The sequence below is a fragment of the Protopterus annectens genome, chromosome 3.part0, assembly GCF_019279795.1.
Source record: "Protopterus annectens isolate FY-2018-M chromosome 3.part0, PAN1.0, whole genome shotgun sequence".
NCBI lineage: Eukaryota > Metazoa > Chordata > Ceratodontiformes > Protopteridae > Protopterus > Protopterus annectens.
In genome coordinates, this window is record NC_056731.1 from 163,144,837 (window position 1) to 163,169,098 (window position 24,262).

The 24,262-nt window shown below is 40.0% G+C and overlaps 1 protein-coding gene across 1 annotated transcript in view; it reads right to left on the bottom strand.

Annotated features, from left to right (window-relative positions):
- Positions 1-24,262, bottom strand: part of LOC122796791 (dynein axonemal heavy chain 5-like) — a 2,204,633-nt gene that overhangs the window by 2,086,677 nt on the left and 93,694 nt on the right. Inside the window, exon 6 of the mRNA XM_044065521.1 lies at positions 21,707-21,808. Within this exon, the coding sequence (XP_043921456.1) occupies positions 21,707-21,808 (102 nt within the window). The remainder of the gene's footprint in view (positions 1-21,706; positions 21,809-24,262) is intronic.

Consider the following 24,262-nt stretch of genomic DNA (forward strand, 5'->3'; position numbering starts at 1 on the left):
TATTAGGTTAATTAGACTATGTATTTTTGTTTTATTGTAACTATTAAACATTTTCCTCTGATAACTATAAAGTATATGTTTGAGCTTTTAAAGGAAATTATCAGTTTTATACTTTTGAGTGTTTACCAATAAAGTAATGTTTTGGTCAGGCATACTGAAAATGTTTTTGTGAAATGTTTGTCTTTCAGCCTTTCCCGGTTAGGGGTTGCCACAGCAGAACTCCGGTCAGCTAATGATTGGCAGTAGATTTTCATGAACGCCAAGGTGCCAGCTCGATGTCCAACCTACAATGAAGACACACCCTTACGCATGTCTTTCGAATGCCATGCCACCCACCCGCGGGGAGGACATGCAGACTCCACACAGAAGGCACTCCCCGCATTCCAGCCTAGAATCGAATGGGAGAACCTCTTGCTGTGAGGCAACAACACTACCACTGCACCACCGCGGCAGTGCAAAAATGTTTTTTGTGAAATAACAAATCTAAATTAATAAATGTTAACAAAACTAAGATCCACACTAGCCATGGAATGAAAATCATTCCTAATCTGATGGATAAACCTAAGTCCATCAAATTATCACTCATACCTTGACAATCCAGAACATCTGAGCTCCATAAATTGAATTATCAAATGGAGAATATTTGTAATAGGAATAAGCAATATTTATATTATTTTGAACAGATATAGTACTATTGTTGATTAGACAGAATTCTAATACAATATAAATGTCTACTTATTGTATAAGCAATTAATATTTACATGAAAGATAGAGGACAAGCAATTAAATCATAGTAAAGTAGGATGTGTCATATATAAAACCTCAGTAAAATATTATAGCACACAGTTATTTAACATATTCACCCTTATTGATTAAGTCTTTCAAAACTTGTTACTTAATATAAATAGATGGTAATAATATTTATACCTGTTTATAATACAATGTATTTTACTGTATATATCAGAAGTTATATTTCATTGTTTGCCAGCATTTAAGTAATCACTTTGTTTGTTGCTAACTTACTTAAAGCAACAAGTTTGTTTTATGTGAACATTGATGCAAGTTAGTGCATATTAATTATCAGTGCATCCCTCTTCCCCCATTTCCTACACATAAAGATTTTCATATCTGTCATTTCTTATTATAAAATAAGTGAAATTATAGGTTAAAAACAACAAATTCACTTATTGGGATTAATGATTACTAGTTCCCTTTCCATATTCATAATTTACCATTTTATGGCATATGCTGAAAGTTTTTAGATTTAAATGGCAAGATTCTATTTTGTATAATCAGCAAATGTTAAACTGAGTGATTATTGTCAATTTAATACTATTTGTTCAGAATGTGATTGTTACATTTTGGGACATTGCTAGTTCAGGCTTCTATTGTTTCCCTTGAACAACTTTGTCAGTTTGATGTCATGAATAAAACATTAGTTACCTTGGTAACAGTTTAAGTATTATATATGGTCAAGATGTGTTACAAAACCACAATTCAAGTTAAAGCAATTATATGAGTTGTTACGTACATTTACTTATATGAGAAAATCATCATGCTTCCCATGATGTTCAATATAGTGTATGTCATTTATGACAAGTTAAAACAGTAGTGTTATTACACTCAAACCCATGTTATTAAACTGAGTGTCTATTGTCAATTTAATACTATTTGTTCAGAATATGATTGTTACATTCTGTGACATTTCAAGTTCAGACTTCTATTGTTTCTCTTGAACAACTTTGTCAGTTTGATGTCATGTATAAAACATTAGTTATCTTGGTAACCACTTAAGTATTATATAAGGTCAAGATGAGTTACAAAAACTACAATTCAAGTTAAAGCAATTACATGACTTGTTATGCATATTTACTTATATAAGAAAATCATCATGCTTCCCCTTGATATTCAATGTAGTGAATGTAATTTATGACAAGTTACGACAGTAATGTTATTATACACAAGCCCATGTTATTAAATCATGTCTTTAATATTTAAATTCAGCAGACTGCTTCATCTTATATGATGATTATATATTTTATGTCTAGATTTACTAAAATCATACATTACATAACTAGTGTGCGTGTGTGTGTGTGTGTGTGTGTGTGTGTGTGTGTGTGTGTGTGTGTGTGTGTGTGTGTGTGTGTGTGTGTTTGGCTGTTGCTTAGTTATTTGAGAGACCACAAGCTGTAATGTTTATTCTTATTATTAGTTCCTTTCAAGCATGTTTATACAATCCACAGACTTTAAATTATGAGGCCCTTCTAGTTAGTTACTTGTTATAAGCATATTTCCATCCTTACATACACACATATCAGTACTTAAAGCACAGGCAATAATGCTCATCCAGTTTTGCCAGAATACCATTCACTAATTCATGTTGTGTATTTCCGGGCTGTTCTTAAAATATCCAAATCAATATTTGTCCTGTTCCATTTTATCAGCCCGTTCCATGCAGTTTAAATCAATTTAAATACTGTATTTTTTAAAAAAAAAGTGCAGAAAAAGGTACTTAAATTCTCTTATACGTCCACCTGCTTTAAAACTTCAGCTTGGCCAGCTAAAAACTTGGTTATATTCAACTGGACGTATAAGAGAATTTAAGTACCTTTTTCTGCACTTTTTTTTTAAAAAATACAGTATTTAAATTGATTTAAACTGTGTATGAAGGAGTGTTGAAGGAATTTTTATCTGAAGTTATTCTGCTCTTCAGTAACTTGAACTAAAGCTAGTGTTGGCTGAATTTTGTTATTTGCTAGTAATTACAGGTGTGGGGGTAGCCACATTCTTTGATTTCCTGTCCTTGCATATTTAAACTGGTGCATGTGAAATAATTCCTGCTTTAAAAACTTCAGCTTGGCCAGCTAAAAACTTGGTTATATTCAACTGGACGTATAAGAGAATTTAAGTACCTTTTTCTGCACTTTTTTTAAAAAAATACAGTATTTAAATTGATTTAAACTGTGTATGAAGGAGTGTTGAAGGAATTTTTATCTGAAGTTATTCTGCTCTTCAGTAACTTGAACTAAAGCTAGTGTTGGCTGAATTTTGTTATTTGCTAGTAATTACAGGCGTGGGGTAGCCACATTCTTTGATTTCCTGTCCTTGCATATTTAAACTGGTGCATGTGAAATAATTCCTGCTTTAAAACTTCAGCTTGGCCAGCTAAAAACTTGGTTATATTCAACTGGACGTATAAGATAATTTAAGTACCTTTTTCTGCACTTTTTTAAAAAATACAGTATTTAAATTGATTTAAACTGTGTATGAAGGAGTGTTGAAGGAATTTTTATCTGAAGTTATTCTGCTCTTCAGTAACTTGAACTAAAGCTAGTGTTGGCTGAATTTTGTTATTTGCTAGTAATTACAGGCGTGGGGGTAGCCACATTCTTTGATTTCCTGTCCTTGCATATTTAAACTGGTGCATGTGAAATAATTCCTGCTTTAAAACTTCAGCTTGGCCAGCTAAAACTTGGTTATATTCAACTGGACGTATAAGAGAATTTAAGTACCTTTTTCTGCACTTTTTTAAAAATACAGTATTTAAATTGATTTAAACTGTGTATGAAGGAGTGTTGAAGGAATTTTTATCTGAAGTTATTCTGCTCTTCAGTTAGTGGCATTGAAACTGCCCACCCCTCAGCCTGCCTCTGGGCCCATCTCATTTGCTCACTCAACTGAGTGCAGTGAGATCATATTCTGATTTCAGGCACTCCTACTGTGTACAAAGAGAGCATCTGGGAAATAGAAAAAAAAAAAAATTATTAAGCTTATTTCCTGCCTTTCTTGTTAAGTGGTACAGACTATTTGTAGGCTTCTGAGCCCCCAAGCCCTTCTGTGTTTGAGGGAAGCCTTCTAGCTTGTTTATTTCTTATAACTAGCCAGTTTTCTAGTTTCAGCACTCAAATCTGTTTCTTTGATCTCAGCACTTGTTCAGAAAAAAAAAAAAAAATTTCATCTGCTTTTACTGTACTTGTGTTTTTACCTACTTCTTTTTACTTTTGCATCATCTTAAAATACTCAATTGTATTTATTACTGCTTGGTGTAACTCATTCTAAGCCTTTTGGTTTAAACACTTGGGCTTCGGACCAGTTAGTTGTTTTGCACTGAGAGGGTTTGTGGTCTGCACTGTTGTGGCAGAACAGGTAGCTTACATCCTTCTAGGTTGAGAACTGCTGATTGAGGGCTCAGTGTCTGTTATTCTAAAAGTGTATTAATTCTGGTTTAAGCACTTGGGCTTTCAAGCCAGTTATTTTACATTAAGAGGGTTCGTGGTCTGCACTCTTGTGGGAGGAGAGGCTGGACTCTGCCCTTCTGAGCTGGGAATTTCTGGTTAAAGGCTTATAGTGCATGCATATCTGAACTGTTCCTTACTGAAGTTGGTGCGCCTTGTTTGCTGTGGCATAGACTGGATTCGGGCCTGCTGGATCTAGCTTTGTTTGTGTAACTTGAGCACTAATCCAGACATTCTCTAAAGTATTCAATGGTATTTATTACTGCTTGGTTGTAACTTGATTAAAGTGTAGCTATCATTCAAGTCTTTTGGATTAAGCACTTGGGCTTCAGAACAGTTGTTTTACATTAGGAAGGTTTGTGGCAAGCACTGTGGTGGCAGGACAGGTAGCTTTCATCCTTCTAAGTTGGGAACTGCTGATTGAGAGCCCAGTGTCCAAGTGTATTAGTTCTGGTTTAGGCACTTGGGCTTCGGGCCAGTTATTTTACATTAGGAAGGTTCGTGGTCTGCACTCTTGTGGGAGAAGAGGCTGGACTCTGCCCTTCTGAGCTGGGAATTTTCTGGTTAAAGGTTTATAGTGCCTGAATATTTGAACTGTATCTTACTGAAATTGGTTCACCTTGTTTGCTCTAGCATAGACTAGATCCAGGCCTACTGAATCTAGCTTTGTTTATATGCTTGTTGTTTGTTTGCTTGTTATTTCCCTGGAAGCTAATTCCACCTAATACGCAACTTCTCAGCTTCTGTGGATCACTAGTGATATCTGCATTGCTTACTGTACTTATTTCCTTGTTTCACTTGAAAGAAAGTTACTGTTTGTCGTTTTGCATTTAGTTACTTGTAACACATTGCACTCAAGTTACCTGGCACTTGCTCACTAAAGCAATTATATAAGTCAGCACTAAAAATTAAAAGCACTACACCCTCACTCCCCACTGGCCCTTGTTTTCAATTAAGGATTTCCCAATATTATTCTAGCATGTCCAAAGGTCAGTTGTCAATCTCCTCTCGGTCCAGCTGGTGAATCTGGGAATCTTGAGGCAATGTTATAACTGCCTCATGTACACAGACAACCCTCTCCTCCTCCCACATAACACAAATACTTGCGAGATGCAGCTATTTAGCCAAACTGGAGGCTGAGCTCTCTCAACTCAGGACTGGCAAGACCAGACAGGAGGAGAAGGCAACTACACACACCACAAAACCAGCCTCACATAATGCTACCACTCCACTGAATCAAACACATAAACACACAAAGACATACTCGGAGGCTCTGAGTAAAAATTTACCTAAACAGCAGAGGCCTCCAAAGCTGACACCCAAACAACTGCTACCTCAAGACACCCCACAAGCAACACATAAACCACAAAAGCAGTGTGCAAAGCAGTCACAGCCCTTAAGGCCAAATACAACACCAAACATACTTGTCATAGGTGACTCCATAGTCAGACACACTGACGTCCCACTCACCAGGCTGAACAAGGAGAGGGTCACAGTAAGCTGCCTATCGGGTGCTAGAATCCGCCACATAACACAAGCACTCGGGTCACTCCATGGCAAGTACAAATATGACACAGTCATTGTCCATGCTGGTGTGAACGACCTGAGACGTACCTCCCTGGACTACATGAAAGAGACATAGAGGAGCTCTCTGATTATGTAGCCCAGGCAGGTATGACCCTAACCCTGAGCAGTATCCTTCCTTCACCAAGAATGATTCCACAATATAGAGACAAGATGATCAGCTTTAACAATTGGCTTAATGTCTGGTGTCATTCAAAGGGGATCCAGTGTCTGTCTGCCTGGGATGACATGCTTGACAAGCCACGCTGCTTAAGGGACGGCTTGCACCTGTCACCCTGGGATTCCGGATATTGGCTAAGGCTCTTGCCACCCCATAGTGCCTTTTTAGGCAAGGCTCAAATTCTAAACCTACCACCCTAGAAAACAAAAATGGGAAGAAACTGAGGGTAATGCTGCTCAATGCCAGAAGTCTAAATCTCAAAATGCACGCACTCGAGGCCCTTCTCAGTATGGAGAACATCGATGTCTGTGCTGTAACTGAAACCTGGTTCAAGGCTCCTGAGAGCACCCGGCACTATTAGGTTTTACCTCATATCATGCGTTCCGCCCCAAAACCCGGACCACACCACAAAGGAGGGGTGTATCCATATTCATAAAGGATACTCACACCTCCAGGTTGGTGGCAACGCACGCAGCTTCGGAAACCATCCAGGTGCAACTAACCATAGGCAAAACTGCTCTACAAATTGTAGCATGCTACAGGCCACCCTCTCAAATTCAGGAACCCCACACAGCCTTCCTGAAGACACTGGAGGGTATAAATGTATCTCCAAACACCATCATATTGGGTGACTTCAACTACGCGAATATAGACTGGGAACATTACTCAAGCCCTAACTTTCTAGCCCAACGGTTCCTGGAGTTCATAAATTCAAATGCCATGGAACAGCTAGTCACTGTTCCCACGAGAGGAGAAAATATACTAGATCTCATTGTCACAAACATGGGGACAAAATGCTCCACACTGGAAGTATATCCCTCATTGGTGAGATCTGATCATAAACTAATCTCACTGGAAATCCACATCCGCCCCCACCCCAAGCAAAAAGACCATAGTGAAGAACTTCTCTAAAGCAAACTTCACACTACTCAAGACTGGTGTGGTATCCTTCAAGGCCCCTGAGCCAGAGGAAACCACAACCCAAGCTGCGGAAGCCCTTACAAATGCCTTCTATGAACACCTCCAGGACTGCATGGATCAGGCAATCCCAAATAAAACCAAGACTCTTTCCACAAAGGGCAAACGTCCAGTCTGGTGGACCCCAGCCATTAACAAACTTTACAATAAGAGGAGAAAGCTATTACATGATAGAACAAAATCCATAAAAGGGAAGTCACCCCTGATCATTATTAGTAAAAAATACGAGCACTCATAAAATCAACTAAGGCCAATTTTGAGAGAAAAATTGCCATGGATTCAAAGGACAATCATAAGGCCTTTTTCAGCTATGTTAGGAACCTGGGTGGAAACTCCCAGATATGCTCAGAATTAGTCCAAAATGATACAAAAATCACTGAACCCACAGACATTGCCAACATACTGGCAGACAGGTTCAGTGCAAACTTCACCCCTCTCCCCTAAAGGAGAGATAACTATCCCAGCCGAGTGTAGCCTCCCGGACATCTCAAATGCGCAGGTGAAAGCTGCTCTCTCTAAAGCTAAAAACACAGCATCAATGGGACCGGATGGTGTCCCCGGCTGTGTGCTACACGAGCTAAATGAGGAATTAAACCCGCACATAAGGCAGCTGTTTAATCTCAGCCTTACCACAGGATACATGCCCAAGGAGTGGCGTGACGGCAACTGTGGTCCCACTCCACAAAGGCGGTGCCTCTACGGACCCTGGTAATTACCGCCCCATAAGCTTAACAAGTCTAGTCTGCAAAGCTATGGAGAGGATCATAATGGAGCTCATAAACAAAGATATAGGGACTTGCAGACATTGGACCCGACCCAGTTTGGCTTTGTCAAGGGAAGATCATGCCTTTTGAACTTGGTTGACTTCTTGAAACAGTCACCAAGGCCATTGATGAGGAAAGGCAGTCCATACAGCCTACCTTGACCTTGCAAGGCTTCGACACAATACCCCACTCGGGTATTGTAGAAAAACTTACCAGCTTAAATGTAAACCCATATGTCACAAGATGGGTTGCAAACTGGCTTAAGGACAGAACCCACAGGGTTAGAGTTGCTGGCGCTGTGTCAGACTCCAAGCCGGTCACAAGTGGTGTCCCACAGGGCTCGGTCCTTGGCCCCTATTGTTTGGCATCTACTTCTCAGAAGTACAGGCCAACATGGGAGGACTTTGGCTGACAAAGTTTGCAGATGACTGCAAACTGGCGCCATAGTGGAAAGTGCATCGGACACGGATATCCTTCAGAAGGGACTCACGGAAACAGATAACTGGTGCCAGAGCCATGGCCTGAAGTTAAACACCAAAAATGTATAGTCATACCCTTCGGGAAAAACAAGGTAACCCCAAGCTACCATATAGGTGGCAATCCACTAAGCACAGAAGAGGTTATCAGGGACCTGGGGACCCAGGTTGACAGTGGCCTTTCTTTGACACTCACATTGCTAAAGTGGTTAGAAAGACCTTCTACATTGCCCACCTGATCATGAAGGGATTCACATCCAGATCTAGTGAGGTCATTGTTCCCCTGTACTCTTCACTTATCAGACCAATGATCGAGTACAATGCCCCATTCGGGATGTATCTCACCCGACATCTGCAGCAATTGGAGAGACCCCAAAAGTTCCTCACCAAAAGGATAAAGGGACTCCAAAATCTGTCATATGCTGCCAGATTGAAGAAACTCCAGCTCTATTCAGTCGCATACCGTCTGCTCAGAGGTGACATGTGCCTGACATACAAGGCCATGTCCAACCCGGAATTAATGGACATGCTCCACCTCAAAAAATCCAAATCCACCAAAACCACTAGAGCAAGCGACTTAAACCTTAGCACGGATATAAATAGGACGTGCTGGAGGGATAGATTTATCACTCAGAGACTCCCTATGCTGTGGAATAAAATCCCGGTCCATGTGAGGCAGAGCACCTCGCTGACACTGTTCAAGAGAAATCTAGACCTGTGGATGGGAGATCGTAGGTTTACCCCAGGAATCATCTCTGTGTCACTGCTGGACAGAGGCACAACAAACTAATGGGCACAGTATTTTTTCATATAAGGGGTGGCGTAAGCCACAATAATTTGGGCTAGGCTTATAAATGCCTTAGGGCAGATAGCCTAGTATAAACCTATGAACCTATGAACCTATGCAGTGGCCACCCTGCCAGTGAACCACTCAACACATCCTCCATTCCCACAGATATTTCCACGAAGGAAATCTGATGACTCTCTAGCACTTCCTGGCAACCCCAAACACCCCTAGAATCAGCTATCTCCATATGCCTAACACGTCCGAGCAAGCTCACCTCCCAGACCACTGCAAAGGGTACTACACAAGACCAAGTGCTCTTAGTCTTTCACAATTACTCAGACTTCCACTCTTATGTAAGTCCTTAATGTGCACTTATTTATTTATTTTATTAAGAATCAACTTAATGAGCTAAACGAAGTGTTGGGAGACCATCAATATGTATACATGTGGTTTAAAACAGCCTATACATATATATATATATATATATATATATATATATATATATATATATATTTTTTTTTTTTTTTTAAACCAAAAACATCATTGCTGAGAATCATCGCAGAGGCTCCTCAGTGCTGTTAAGCATTATTGTCACTCTGACTCCATTACCATAGTAACCTGGGAGCAACTGTTTCTGTTAGTGTGTCTGTGTACTGCATACCAGAGGCTCACAATACACCTGAAGCAAAGCTTCACTTCACTGCAATTTCAAGCCTAAATTCCACCCCTTTCAGTGAGGCAGCAGCCAGGAAAAGAACAGAGAGCAAACATAAAAAAAAAAACTCCTAACAAGCTGCCAGAACAAGAGACAACACACTCCTCCAGCCCTCCAACCTCTCACTCAGCAGACATACAAAGCATTCTCTGCCAAAATATCCAAAATCACAGTTCTATCCACCCCCTTTCCATAGATCCAGGCTAAAACATCAAATGTCTCTTCCTAATTCACAAGCATCAGTAAACCTTGATCACAAGCTGCAACCCAGAGCTTCCCAGAGACAAAAACGGCAGCATATAACAGCTGCCAGTTAGAGCTGCATCCACATACACCATGTCAGGCTTAATCAAGAAGTCTATATTTGTTATTTTTGTGTGTTGTTGCTGTAATAGTTCCTTAATAGTATCAGTCTGTTTTTGAGAATTTAATTTGAGGTTTTCTAAGTCATTTTTAAAGCCATCCATTTTCAAAGATAGTTCCTGTAAGGTAAATGTCATCAATTGCAGTTCTTTTTTCAAAGCAGTATCAGGGTGAGAATTCATTGAGTTGTTCATATTCAGTGAGTCAATATATCTCCAAGTTACTTGACAGGAAAAATCTTGTATATCTCCACCAAAATTTATATTTTTGTAGTTTGGTAGTTTATCTATAGATTTCTGATGTTTTAAACTTGAAAATAATAACATTTTCCTATATTATTATACTAGTTTATGGAGCTGTCAAAATTCACTGCTCTCAGTTAGCCATCTAGACTCTCAAGTCCCTTTATTTGACTGCAGTTTTACATGTAATTTTGAATAGTACTTCAATGGTCCAAATAAGGTGAGGGTCATTTCTATGAAAATTAATACTACTGCATAACTATCCAGAACAAGTACTGTGGGCACTTCAAACAGAATGACAAGGACGGCTGTGTCATGTCATTTCTATTCCTTGGGTCAGCATTGCCTGTAACTGGACTATTAAGTAGTGACAACAATGTCTGTTGAAGTATCTGACATCATAGTGTGCCTCTGATCCTGCACACAGCACTGGTGACATTTGTTACAGAAGCACAACAGTGTTACACTCAGAATGATGGGACAAAATGATGATCACAAGTCAAGTATCGTATAGCAATTTTTATTTTTTGTTCAAGCTTTTCACCAAAAAGAAAAAAATGATGCTCCTGTCTTTATTACATTTCCTTAATCAACTGGCAAGTTTTCTAATCCTCTTAGATCAAATTCAACTATTTCTAGGTAAGTGGAATACAAAAACCAAAGGTGGCACTAAGGTAAGATGGATGACCGAAATAGAAACATATTTTAAACAGATCAGTGTCACACTATGACCAAGGCAACAAGATAACACAACTTCTTTGGTTTGTAAAATACGGTAGCTCATAGATGAAGCTGATGCCCCCAACACACACACACACACACACACACACACACACACACACACACACACACACACACACACACACACACACACAATATATGCTGGTAAAAGCACAAGGATATGACTAGAGAGAATAACACTTTTTTTATTTCTTCTAGTAGGGACCACTACAGAATTAAATGTTTGGTCTACACATAACTACCCTGTCTGTATTTGGCGAAGTCTTCTGAGTCTATCTTATGCCTTCGCAAACAGCTCCTGCTCCTTTTGTGTACATTTAGCTGCAGTTGTGAAAAGCTGCCTCACTTAGTGTTGTTTTGCATGTGAGACCTGCATATCTGGATGTATAATGAGTATTTGAGTGGTCGCAAAGGCCTCCACCACATCACAAACACTCTTAGCCGCTATCTAGTTAGTAAGCATAGCATTTCAAGTAGAGTCACATGCTACCTGTTTATTTGATTACAAACCCTGCTCATAATGTACACTAGGTCCATAGAAACTTACTGAGACTGTGTATTAATGTTTACTTCTAAGATTTCATGTTACTTTAGAAATAGGTAGTTGCTTAACATGGGATTGTATTAGGTTACTGAGACCAATCTGTTTGAACACAGGAGGTGACGGGTTTATTCGTACCTGCTTCCTTTATTAATTTTGAATGCTTCTAAAATTGTTTTAAATGATTCCGACCTTACTTTAAGGGAAGCCACAGGAAAACAGTAGTTGTTTAGCATGGGATTGTATTATGTTTTTGAAACCTAACTGTTTGAACGCAAGAAACACCAGGACTAGATGAACACTCGTACCTGGCTCCTTTATGAGTAATCAATACTTCTTATATTGCTTTTAAGGGGATTCCTGTATTTAGGTATATCCCATGCTACAAGTTAGTCGCAAAGGACACTATGGCTATATGTTTGCACCCAGCATGCTTCTTAGCTAATATATATCACTTTCCTACACTTATGAAGGCATAGAATCATACAAATGCAATATAGCTAACTATTAGCCTAATAATCTGCATTTCTAGTGATTTACCAGGCTGTCTGGAAATAACAATATTAATGGCTAGTTTATGCAGTCGCAAAAGTCACTAGCTTAGTAAGAAATCATACCCATCTCACTAGATGCTGTGTTTATCACGGAAGTAGAATACAGGATTATTTTACACCTAATTGTATTTTTGTAAGGTGAGCTTTTATCCTAAGGTCTCACAAGTGCATTTTTCTACTGTGTTGGTCTAATCTAAAATATACAGAGGGATAATTGCTTGCAATACTGTATAACACTGTTCATGTCCATAACATTGCTGAAGTTGTGCTTCAGTTGGCCTTGTGAATGTCATTACTGCCCTGCCATTAACTTATAGGTTCATAGGTAGGTACTAGGCTATCGGCCCTAGGGCCCATACAAGCCTAGCCAAAAAATGTACCCTGGCTTTCGCCACCCAAGAAAATTATTTTCCTGTGCCCCTGTCGAGCAGAGCCACAGAAGTGATCCCCGGGGTGAATTTCCCATTTCCCATCCAGTCATCAAGATTTTTCTTGAAGAGTGCTATGAGGAGCTCTGTTTGACATAGATAGGTAGTCTGTTCCAGAGTATGGGAAGTATCTGGGACAGGAATCTATCCCTCCAGCATGTTCTGTTTATTGTGGTGACAAGGTTAAGATCCCTAGAGCATGTAGCTCGGAGGGATTGGGATTTCTTTAAGTGGAGCATGTCCAACAGCTCTGGGTTTGACATAGCTTTGTATGTTAGGCAGAGATCGCCCTTGAGTAGGCGATATGCGATGGAGTAAAGCTGTAGTTTTTTGAGACGGTCTGCATAGGGCATCTGTTTGAGGCCAGTAATCCTCTTTGTGAGGTATTTCTGTGGTCTTTCCAGTTGTTGTAGATGTCTTGTGGGGTACATACTAAAAGGGGCATTGTACTCTATAATGGGTCTAATGAGTGATGAGTAGAGGGGAACAATGACCTCTTTTTTTCTGGATGACAATCCTTTTGTGATGAGATGAGCCATGTAGAAGGATTTCCTGACCACTGTGGCGATGTGATTATCAAAGGAGAGACTACTGTACACCTGTGTCCGAAGGTCTGTTATCACATTTCCGGCATTAAGTAGACTACCAGCTATGTGGTAGTTCATGAGTACAGAGTTTTTACCAAAGGGGATGACAATACACTTTTTGGCATTGAGCTTCAGGCCATGGCTTTGACACCAGGTACCTGTCTCAGTGAAACCCTTTTGTAGTTTGTCCACATCGTTAGGAGTTTCGATTATGGCTCCTAGTTTGCAGTCATCTGCACACTTTGTTAGCCAAAGATCTTCTGTGTTGGCCTGCAAGAGAAGTAGATACCAAACAGGAGAGGACCCAGGACTGAACCCTGTGGTACTCCACTTGTCACTGGTCTGATGTCGGATTTGGAATCTGTTACTTTCACAGTGTGGGTTCTGTCTGTGAGCCAGTTGGCAACCCATCTTGTGACAGAGGGATTTATACCTAGTTTAGTGAGCTTATCTATAATTCCAGAGTGGGAGATGGTGTTGAAAGCCTTGGCGAGATCTAGATAAGCTGTGTGAATCATTTTACCCTCATCTATGACTTTGGTGACTGCTTCAAAGAAGTCAATCAGGTTTAGGAGACATGATCTGCCTTTTACAAATCCAAACTGAGTAGGGTCCAGAGTTTGGAGATTACCAATGTCTTTGTTTATGAGTTCCACGATGATACGTTCCATGGCCTTGCAGACCAGGCTCATCAGGCTAATGGGGCGGTAGTTCCCGGGGTCCATCGTGGCTCCCCCTTTGTGAAGTGGGATAACTGTTGCGGTGCGCCATTCAGTGGGTACAAAGCCTGAGGTGAGGCTATGATTGAACATGGTACTTAGGTAGGGTGCCAGTTCATTCTGTAGTTCGTGTAGAACGCAGACTGGGAATATTGTCAGGTCCCATGGATGCTGTGTTCTTGGCTTTGGAGAGTGTGTTTTTTACCTGTGCAGCCATGATTATAGGAACTTTGCATTCTTCTGGTACAGAGATGGGCCCTCTAGGGGGTGAGAGGGGGGGTAAAGTTAGCATTGAACCTATCTGCTAGGATGTTGGCAATATCAGTTGGTTCTGTATATTTAGTGCCATTATGCTGTAACTCAGAGCAGATCTGAGTGTTCCCATTTAGATTCTTGACATAGCTATAGAATGCTTTGTGGTTGTCTTTAGAGTCAATGGCAATTTTGTTCTTGTAACTAGCTTTGGAGGATTTTATGAGGGATCTCAGCTTCTTACTGAGGTTGACCATGGAGTTCCTCCAGTCATGGGATTTTACTCTTTTTTGCAACAGTTTCTTTCTTCTGTTGTAGAGTTTGTTTATGCAGAGGACCACCAGATTGGCTTCCTTTTTTTGGAGGATAACATCTTGGTTCTATTAGGGATAGCATATCCAAGTGCTTATAAAGTGCATTTGTGTAGGATTCGGCAGTCATACCTCTATTGTCCATCTGCATGAGTGTCATGAAGTTTGCCACTTCTGTCTTAAGAAGTGTGAAGTTGGCTTTTGAGAAGTTTTTTACGATGGTTTCCCTAATTGGGGCTGGGGGTGGAATGTGGATGTCTAGGCTGATTAGCTTGTGGTCAGATCTGACCAATGAGGAATTGACCTCTGGTGTGGAACACCGTTTTCCCATGTTGGTAATGACCAGGTCTAGGATATTGCTGCCCCTGGTGGGGGTGTGAATAAGTTGATCCAAGGCATTGGAATTTATGAATTCTAGAAAACGTTGAGCAAAAGAGTTTGTACATGAGTAGTTTTCCCAGTTAATGGTGGGGTAGTTGAAATCACTCATTATTAGGGTGTTGGGTTGTACCCTAATACTTTCCAGTGTATCAAGAAATGAGGAGTGTGAATCCTGGGGCATGGTGGAGGGTCTGTAGCAAGTTACAATTTGGACTGTGGTCTTGCCCAGAGTTAGTTGCACTTGGATAATCTCGAATGCATTTTGCTGTGCAACTAGCCTGGAGGTGTGGATATCCTTAATGAATATGGACACGCCTCCGCCTTTAGTGCTTCTTTCTGGGTTAGGTGGCCAAAAGGTGTGGTATGAATTGAAACCTGGTAATGCAGGGGTACTCTCTGGAGCTTTGAACCAGGTCTCTGTCACTGCACAGATGTCAATGTTCTCCATTTTAAGGAGTGCCTCGAGTGAGTGCATTTTGAGGTTTACTCTACTAGCATTGAGTAGCATTACCCTCAGATTTTGCTTGCTTGTACCTGTTATGGTGGTGAATTTGTCATTTGAACCTTGCCTAAAAAAGGCACTATAGGGGTGGCAAGAGCCTTAGCCAGTATCCGGAATCCTAAGGGCAACAGGTGCAGGCCATCTCTGGCAAAGCATCGTGGACTGTCGATCATGTCGTCCCAGGCAGACAAATACTGGATCCTCTTAGAATGACACGAGAAGCTTAGCCAATTGTTGAAGTCAATCATTTTGTCCTTGTACTGTGGTATCATTCTGGGTGATGGCAAGATGCTACTCAGGGTTAGGGTCATACCTGCCTGGGATACAAGATCGGAGACCTCTTCCATGTCTCTTTTCATGTAGTCCAGGGAGGTACATCTCAGGTCATTCACACCAACATGGACAATGACAGTGTCATATTTGTACTTATTGTGGAGTGACCTGAGTGCATGCATTATGTGGTGGATCCTGGCACCTGACAGGCAGCTGTCAGTAACTTTCTCCTTGTTTAGTCTAGTGAGTGGAACATCAGTGTGCCTGACTATAGAGTCACCTATGACAAGAGTGTTGGCTACGTTGTTATGCCTTATGGGCTGTGGTTGAGTGGCACACTGAGTTTGTGGGCTATGTGTCATTGGGTTGTGTTGGGGGGTGGAGTTTGCTTGCGTTTATGCTTTGGATGTCCCTGATGCTTGGGCAGGTTTTTATTGAGAGCCACCGTGAATGTAGGTGTGTGTTTTGTGTTTCTATGTGTGTGTTTTGGTGGTGTAGGTTTTGAGGGACTATGTGATGAGTGTGGTGTGGTGCAAGTGTTTACCTTCTCCTCTTGACTGTCTAGTCCAGTCTTGGGTGAAGAGAGCTTTGCTTCCAGTTTGGCTATATAAGTTTATTTATATATATCTATATTAACTGCTGTTTTTTAATGTATATCTTTCGTATATAGTCTAAATGCTGCTGTGTTCCTATCTAATTATGTAAATAAGTCACCTATACAGTGGATGTTAGTGCTAGTTAACTAGTATTTGCCTACCTGTAATTAGTTATATCTACCCTCAGTGTTTCTACCTTTCTCTTTTTCTTGAAGCTTTGTTCTAAAATAATCCCCCTCCTCTTTGTTTTTGTAGCCCAAGAGGACCTTCCCCTGTGGTATTCTTCTAGCCACAGTAACAGCAACAGTGCGTTGTGTATCCTAACTGCTACCCTGCACCTCTGACCATCGGTCTACGAACCAACAAAAGCTTAAAAACATACCTCAGAAGTATGTGACCCTGTAGATTGCGCTATATGATGAACTAGTGTCTTAGTTAATGTTAGAGTGAATGATATAACAGCCATTATAATGTTACCCTGCTAGTTGCCACAAAAAGTAGACTCCAGCAGCCCCTGTTCTATTTCTATAGCTACCCTTAGCCTGTATACTGTTTATGTGCTATTTTATCATCCTAACTCTTCTCCTCCCCGGACCTTTATGTCCAAACCCTCTCTCAACAGCATTTCTGCCCTGTCTTGCTGACTGAAGTCTCCTATTTACTGTCTTGTATTATTACTATCTCAACTTTGTTTTTCTCCTGCTCCTTTCTGCTACTATAGCTTCTCTCTCCCTCCTTTCCCTCACTGTCTAGTCCATCTCAGCCTTTCCTCTCTGACTTTCCATAAGTATAGCTGTCTATGTAATATGTGCCCTGTGTGGTCCTCCAAACCTCTCTGCTCTTATTTGTATGCTAACTATTCTCTCAGCAAAACTATATACTCATCTTCAAATTTGTACTCTACTCTTCTGATTGTTTCCAGGCAGACCTGCCTTCTACCTTCCTTTGGCTCTTCCCGCTCCGTTCACCCTGTGGACTCACTCCGCTCCCCTACCCTGCCTCCAATTCCCACCCGCCCCAGTACGCCTACACTTATTCCCCGCTAGCCACTCCCGCTCATCTGTAACCACTCCCACTTTTTTCTATCACTTCCTCTATATTCCCTCATTAACAACACCCAACACTTTAACCCTCGCCAGTCCTTCACTACAACTTATCTCCAAACTCTCACTACACCTTATTTATTAAGCCACTCACTCTATTCTGAACATACAGCACTAAATCACCCTAGAATGCCTCCACTCACTTGTAACACACATCTAAAATCCTCCAAAATCAAATCCCATTTACTACCTCTTACCCCCACTTATTACTGTCTACCTTCTCACAGCCTATGAATACCAACACCTCCCGGCCACACACTTCCCTACACATACTACCGTATCTTCTAACCCAGCACATAATTTTAACCCATTACTATCCCTACCCCTCAACTAACCCCAGTAATGCAAAACCTCAACATCCCATCTGTGCTTCATATATTAGCCCCAGGTCTAAAAACTATCACAAACTCTTGTTAAAACTCCAGAAACTTATTACTAGACTGCTACTTAACCTCATAGTAGATGGTGACATCCACCCTAACCCAGGCCCAACCTCACTTGTTGCTACGAATCCCACAAATAAATACCTTATTAGCCTACGAAACTCAAATAATGCCAACAACTCATTCTTAGTCTGTCATCTAAACATTAGAAGTTTAAACAAGAAAATTCACTACTTGCATGCCTTCCTTTATATCCACTCTCCTGATGTTTTATGCCTTTCCGAAACCTGGCTCAAACCAACTACCACTGCTAATGAAGTTCTACCCCCAGGATACAATATAGTGCGACTTAATCGTATCTCAAAAAAAGGAGGGGGGATAGAAATCTTATACAAATCCACTCTTGAAGAATCCAAAACTAGTAATCCAAATACCCAGATCACTAACAATGCAGAAATACTAGTCACAAAAGTCCAAATCAACAAACACAAATCTATAAACATTATTTGTATCTATATTCCCCCAGGTGACAACATAAACACCTTTGAGAGTATCCTCCAATGGCTGTCCACTAACTACCCCCAAGAAACTATCATTTCCGGAGACGTTAATATCGATTGGTATACTTGCGCTGCAGACTTCCCCTCAATCCATATAAACCTGCATGGCTTCTCTCAGTTAATCACATCACCTACCAGAATTAATAAGCCCAACAATAAGGAAAGTAATCTTAACTGGATATTAATAAACAATCCACCTCAGCTATACCAAGCAAGCACTCTACCTGAAGATTTTAGTGATCACTCCCTCACCTATATAATTAGAAAAAGAAATGACGTCCCTCATCAATTGACCTTTAAAACCATTAGAAATGCTAAGAACATCATTCAAACTAATTTCCTGAATGAGCTTAACTCATGTAACTGGTCCAACCTAACACTACTTCCTCCAGATGAAGCAGTCTCATACTTCAACTCTACATTTCTTGCTATCCTTGACAATCATGCTCCCAAATGTACCATTAGAACCAATAACAAAGTAGCACCATGGCTATCCAAGAATACAAGACAAAAGATTATTAGCAGAAACAAAGTGTGGTCCACCTGGAGAACCACTAGATCCCCAAAAGACCACCTCTTATATAAACAGTTGAGGAATGATACTAAGAAGGCTATTATATTAGATAAAAAGAAATACTACTGCAATCTACAACAAAAGCACCAAAACCGGCCACAAAACTTTTGTTCAGGCATTAATAAACTACTCTGCCCAGGTCAGTCAACTACCCCTACCCCCCTAACTACTCTCCAACAACCTCCTAAAACTGTTGCCAATACCTTTAATACTTTCTTTACTGAAACAGTGCAATCCCTAGCCAACAAACTATCGCACAATACCCTAATTACCACCAAACCCACACCTGATAATCAAATCCCCTTCAAGTTTGAACTAGTGACAACATCTTTCATAAAATCCTTACTGAATAAGCTGAAACCCACCACCCTCTCAGCAGACCTACTACCTGCTGAATATCTCCAAAAGGCAGCCAATGAAATAGCAGACCCCATTTCAGTCTTACTCAATAGAACAATTCTGGAAGCCTATATCCCCTCCATCTGGAAAACCTCCCACATTATTCCTCTACACAAAGGGGGAGACTCCACTGAACTTTCTAATTACAATAATGGAAAAATGTATTCATAAGCAACTTCTTGCCTATCTGAATCAAAACTCTCTCCTAGCCCCCTCCCAACACGGATTTAGACCCTACCATAGCACAACCTCAGCCCTTCTCTCCTTCTTTAATACAATACATCAAAACCACAACAATAACAAGCTCTCCTCTGCCCTCCTCCTAGACCTATCCAAGGCATTTGATATGGTAAACCACCAGTTACTCTTAGACACACTACAATCACTCCCCATAGACAACCTAGCAATAAACTGGTTTCATTCTTACCTCAGTGACAGACAACAAGCTGTACTATGGAAAGAGAATCTATCATCCCTTTTACCAGTCACTCTCGGAGTCCCTCAAGGATCTATTTAAGGTCCCCTCTTATTCTCTTTATTCATTAATGACCTGCATAAAGTCATCTCAAGTGCAACTTGTATTCAGTATGCAGATGACTCCACCTTAATCTGCTCTGCCATCTCCCCCTCAGATCTACAAGCTGTATTACAAATCACGTTCAACCAAGTAGAGAACTGGCTGACAGGTCACAGACTACTACTAAACCCAAACAAAACCAAACTATTGCTCTTCTCTCCCACTCACAAGATCTCCTTACCACCCCTCACAATAACATCTAACAATGGTACCATAATTTCCCCAGAACCTAGCCCTAAACTACTGGGAGTAATCATAGGCAATAACCTTAAGTTTGATGCTCACATAGACAAAACTATTAAAACAGCCAACAAAAAACTAGGCTCTTTATATAGGATCAAGCAATTCCTAACCCCATCCACCAGAACTGTTATTGCCCGTACACATCTGCTATCAACCTTGCTTTATGCCTCAACCATCCTTGCTAACCTATCCAAATCAAACCTCAATAAGTTGAATAGCTACTATAATAACATTGCAAGATTTGCCACAGGGTCAGCTTTTAGAATGCATCACCGTGTTAACCTCCAATCATTAGACTGGCTAGAATTACCCAACCAACTGCAATATTCCCAACTAATAACTATGTATAAAATTCTCTACAACCCAGACAGTACACCTGTGTTGAAAAACATTATCACCCCCTACAGTAACTTAAAGACTCTTTGCTCTTCCAACAAAGTGCTAGTGCAGGTTGTTAGAAACAACAATTCAGCAGGTACATCACTATTCTCCAACTCTGTCGGAAAACTGGAACCTTCTTCCTGCGGAATTCACCAATGACCCCTCCTTATCCCAATTCAAATCATCTCTTAAAAAATACCTGTAAACACATTGGCTTTGTCCCTGTACTAACCCTGACTAACCCCAGACTGACAATCTGTACATGTGAGCCTCACAAGAGTATGTCAGTGAGCCACTAACCACTTACAATTTTGTATGACTCTCTCCTATAGAAAGAATGAGAAGGATTTCACTTTTTCCTTTCTTAGATAACTAACTAGCAACCTATCCTGGGTCTATATGACTTAAAATTGTACCTGCTTATATATATTGTTAAAATGAATATGTGACTTGAAATTGTCCCTATCTATGCATATTTTAAAATTTCCATTTTTGTAATTTCACTATAATACTTTTCACTGTAATTTACTAGTAATTAGTAATATAGTTATGTACTCCTGGAGCTTTTGTCCCCGGGCCTCCGTTGAAAATGGACCTGTATCCAGTCGGACTTTCCCAGTTAACAAATGTAAAATAAATAAAATAAAATAAATAAATAAAATTACCCTATTAACAAGTTGCAGGTTGAACTGGGTAGTCAGTATTTCAAAAAGTTATATACTAGTTTACCACTCAGCCAGTGGGGAAGCAGTGATTGTTTGAACTTTTTTTTTTTTTTTTTGTCACTCATAGATTTTTGATACGATCTTCTTGAATATGTTTTTATGTGACTCATTTTGGGGTGCTGAATACCCTTTTTAACACAATTTTCTAAGATGGATTAGTCCCCTTCTTCAAAGCACTAGCATAGAGAAACGGACCATGAGGGTTTCAGTGAAGATGTCAGTGCACATTGGCTTTATGTACCAGATGGGTGTACAAGTGTTCAAAGCACACCTTCCTTCATAATTTCTCACAACACATCAAACAAAAGACAACAGTTACAAACTTACAAAGGTAGCTGCTGTACGGCTAGAGGTTATCTAAATGCAGACACCCTAAAGCCAAATTCCCCATTAAAATAGCAGTAATTCATAACCTCCAGGTAAGAAAGAACATAATAAATCAACGCTACATATTTCAAGTAAAACATGTTTTATTAGACTTGTAATCAAACTTAACAGAGGCATTGCCATCATTTCTATCCATGATTGCTTTAAAATGTAAAAAAAAAAAAAAAAAAAAATGCAGCTGTTACCTCTTGTGATCGAAGTGCAGGTAACATGACTTGAGTCAACAGATTTTCCAGTCCCTGAAGTATATTTCCACCAGAACACTGAATCATGCCAAAATTAACCTCCTACAAAAAAAACATAAATTCACATATAGTAAGGCCGTTGTTACAGGTACGCAAGAGAATATGCCAATCCCAAACAACAGCAAACAAAACCTACTTGAAAGGATTTCACCAAGTCATATATATATATATATATATATATATATATATATATATATATATATATATACATGTGTGTGTGTGTGTGTGTGTGCACATGTATAAATAAAATGTATTTGAATATTAAAATAAAGATATAAAGATATTGGACAAAAGTTACATTGACAGACTTTAGTACAGTAATTACTTTTCTTTTTGGCAAAAGTATGTGAATATTTTACACCAGAATTTGGGAGAAGCACAATCCCATATCTCTAAATTTTGCTTTTTAGTTTAGTATACAAATGTAGTCTTATGCTAGATTCCAGATTACTTATATGAAACTAATATGATTTACTCATTAAAAAAGTTTAGGCTGACAACATGATGTGTTTTCAGTCTGAATCCTTAAGCAACAGAAACTTACAACCCATCTCAGGAGTAGCAGTTTCTTCCACACAGGAAGCAAACCTTCTAGATCAGTGGTGCACAACATCCAGCCCTGGGGCCAAATCTGGCCCTCGATGCAACACCATCCGGTCCCCGGAGAGTAACCAAACATTTTTTAAAAAAGTGAAAAAATGCTATGCCTTACTCCAGTCATGCAAACTTTGGAGCACGTGCTTACTCACCTAATTGACTGCAGTTGATCACACCTCTAATTTTAGCTGCGGAAGTAACTATTCTTTGTTGTTTATAACTTGTATTCTGTAAACAGTAGTAACTTTCTGCAAGAGTTTGTAATAAGTCATGGCTGCAAACCAGAATAAAGTTAAATGCAAAGTTGATGTAGAAAACAGGCAATTTTATGACTGCTGTCTTAAGTAAAATGCCAGTCACATGTACCTGTTGTTATCTATGCCACCTGATAGATAACCAAATGGCTCAGAGATAGGGCACATGAAGTTAGGGTGGGGGAATCCTCCCCCAGCAAGAGGCCTATTACTACTGGTATCCCACAAGGCTTGGTAGTGGGATCGCTCATTTTGGAATGTACTTCTCTGAAGTCTAGGCAAATAAAGAGGGCCTTTGGCTGACCAAATGTGCTGTCAACTGCAAGCTGGGTACAATCAATGAATCCCCCAAAAATGTAGATATCCTCCAAGAGGGTCTAACACAGACAAAATACTGGTGCCACAACCATGCTCCAAAACTCAGTGCAAAAAAATTCATAATTATACCCTTTGTGAAATGACTATCCTTGCCAATTACATATCAGTAATACTCCCTTAAGAGTAGACCCAGTGGTAAAGGACTTGGGAACTCAGGTTGACAGTAACCTGAACTGAGATCACCATGAATCCATGGTGGCGAGAAAATCCTTCTTCTTTGGAACAATTTATAAGTGAAGGTATGGCTTCCTGATCTAAGGAGATCATAGTCCCACTATACTCAACCCTCAGTAGACCAATAATCAAGTATAATGCACCCTTCAGCATGTACTTGACCAGACATTTGCAAAAGCTGGATTGGCAACAAAGGTTCCTCAATAAAACAATACAGGGTGTAAATAGCATGCCCTATGCAGACTGTTTCAAAGCCCTGTCCCTGCACTCAGTCTCCTACAGACATATGAGGAGCAATCTATGCCTAACCTACAAGGCATTCTCAGATCCAGTCCTGATGGATCTGTGGCAGATTCACAAAGCAAACAGCACTAGAATTACCTGTTCTAAGGATCTAAACCTCATCTGTTTCATAAAAAAAAACATGTTGAAGATACAGGTATATCTTCGAGATTACCCCTTCCCCAAAACAGGCTCCTCATTCATGTGAGTTCTTCCCTAAGTCTATTCAATTGCAATTTGGACCAATGAATGGGAAACACAAATTCACCCTGGCTTGTCACCTGTATCCCTTATGGACAGGCTTGTAGATGCCATAAGGCAGTGTTTCCAAAACTGGGGTCCATACGATGCATTCCAGGGGTCCATGAACTCACCTAGATTTCAGGCAGCATCAGCGACCTTGTAAAAAAAAAAAAAAAAGAAAAGTTACTCCTCTCACAGTCAATTTATAATAAAAAAAAAAAAAAAAAAAAGAAGAAAAAGAGACTTTCCTGTGTGCAGCTGAGCCGCATTCACACCTAAGCAATTGTTTGCCCTGAGTGTTTAGAGATGGAAAGAAGGAACAACTTCTGCATTTGTGGCTAATGCTGAGCAGCTGCTCACTTGCTCTTTGTTAACTGCTGGGCAGTTAGAAATTGGAGGGAAACTTAAACAACTCTTCTTTTCCCTTCAAGTAAGGTCCTGGATTTGTTGGTTATTTCTGACAAAAATTACTACAGGGCTGATCCGGACAATCTTATTGAAAAACCCTGGCCTAAAGGTATTGTTTATTTAATAAAGCCTTAAAAATTAAGTGAAGTGTGCAGATTTT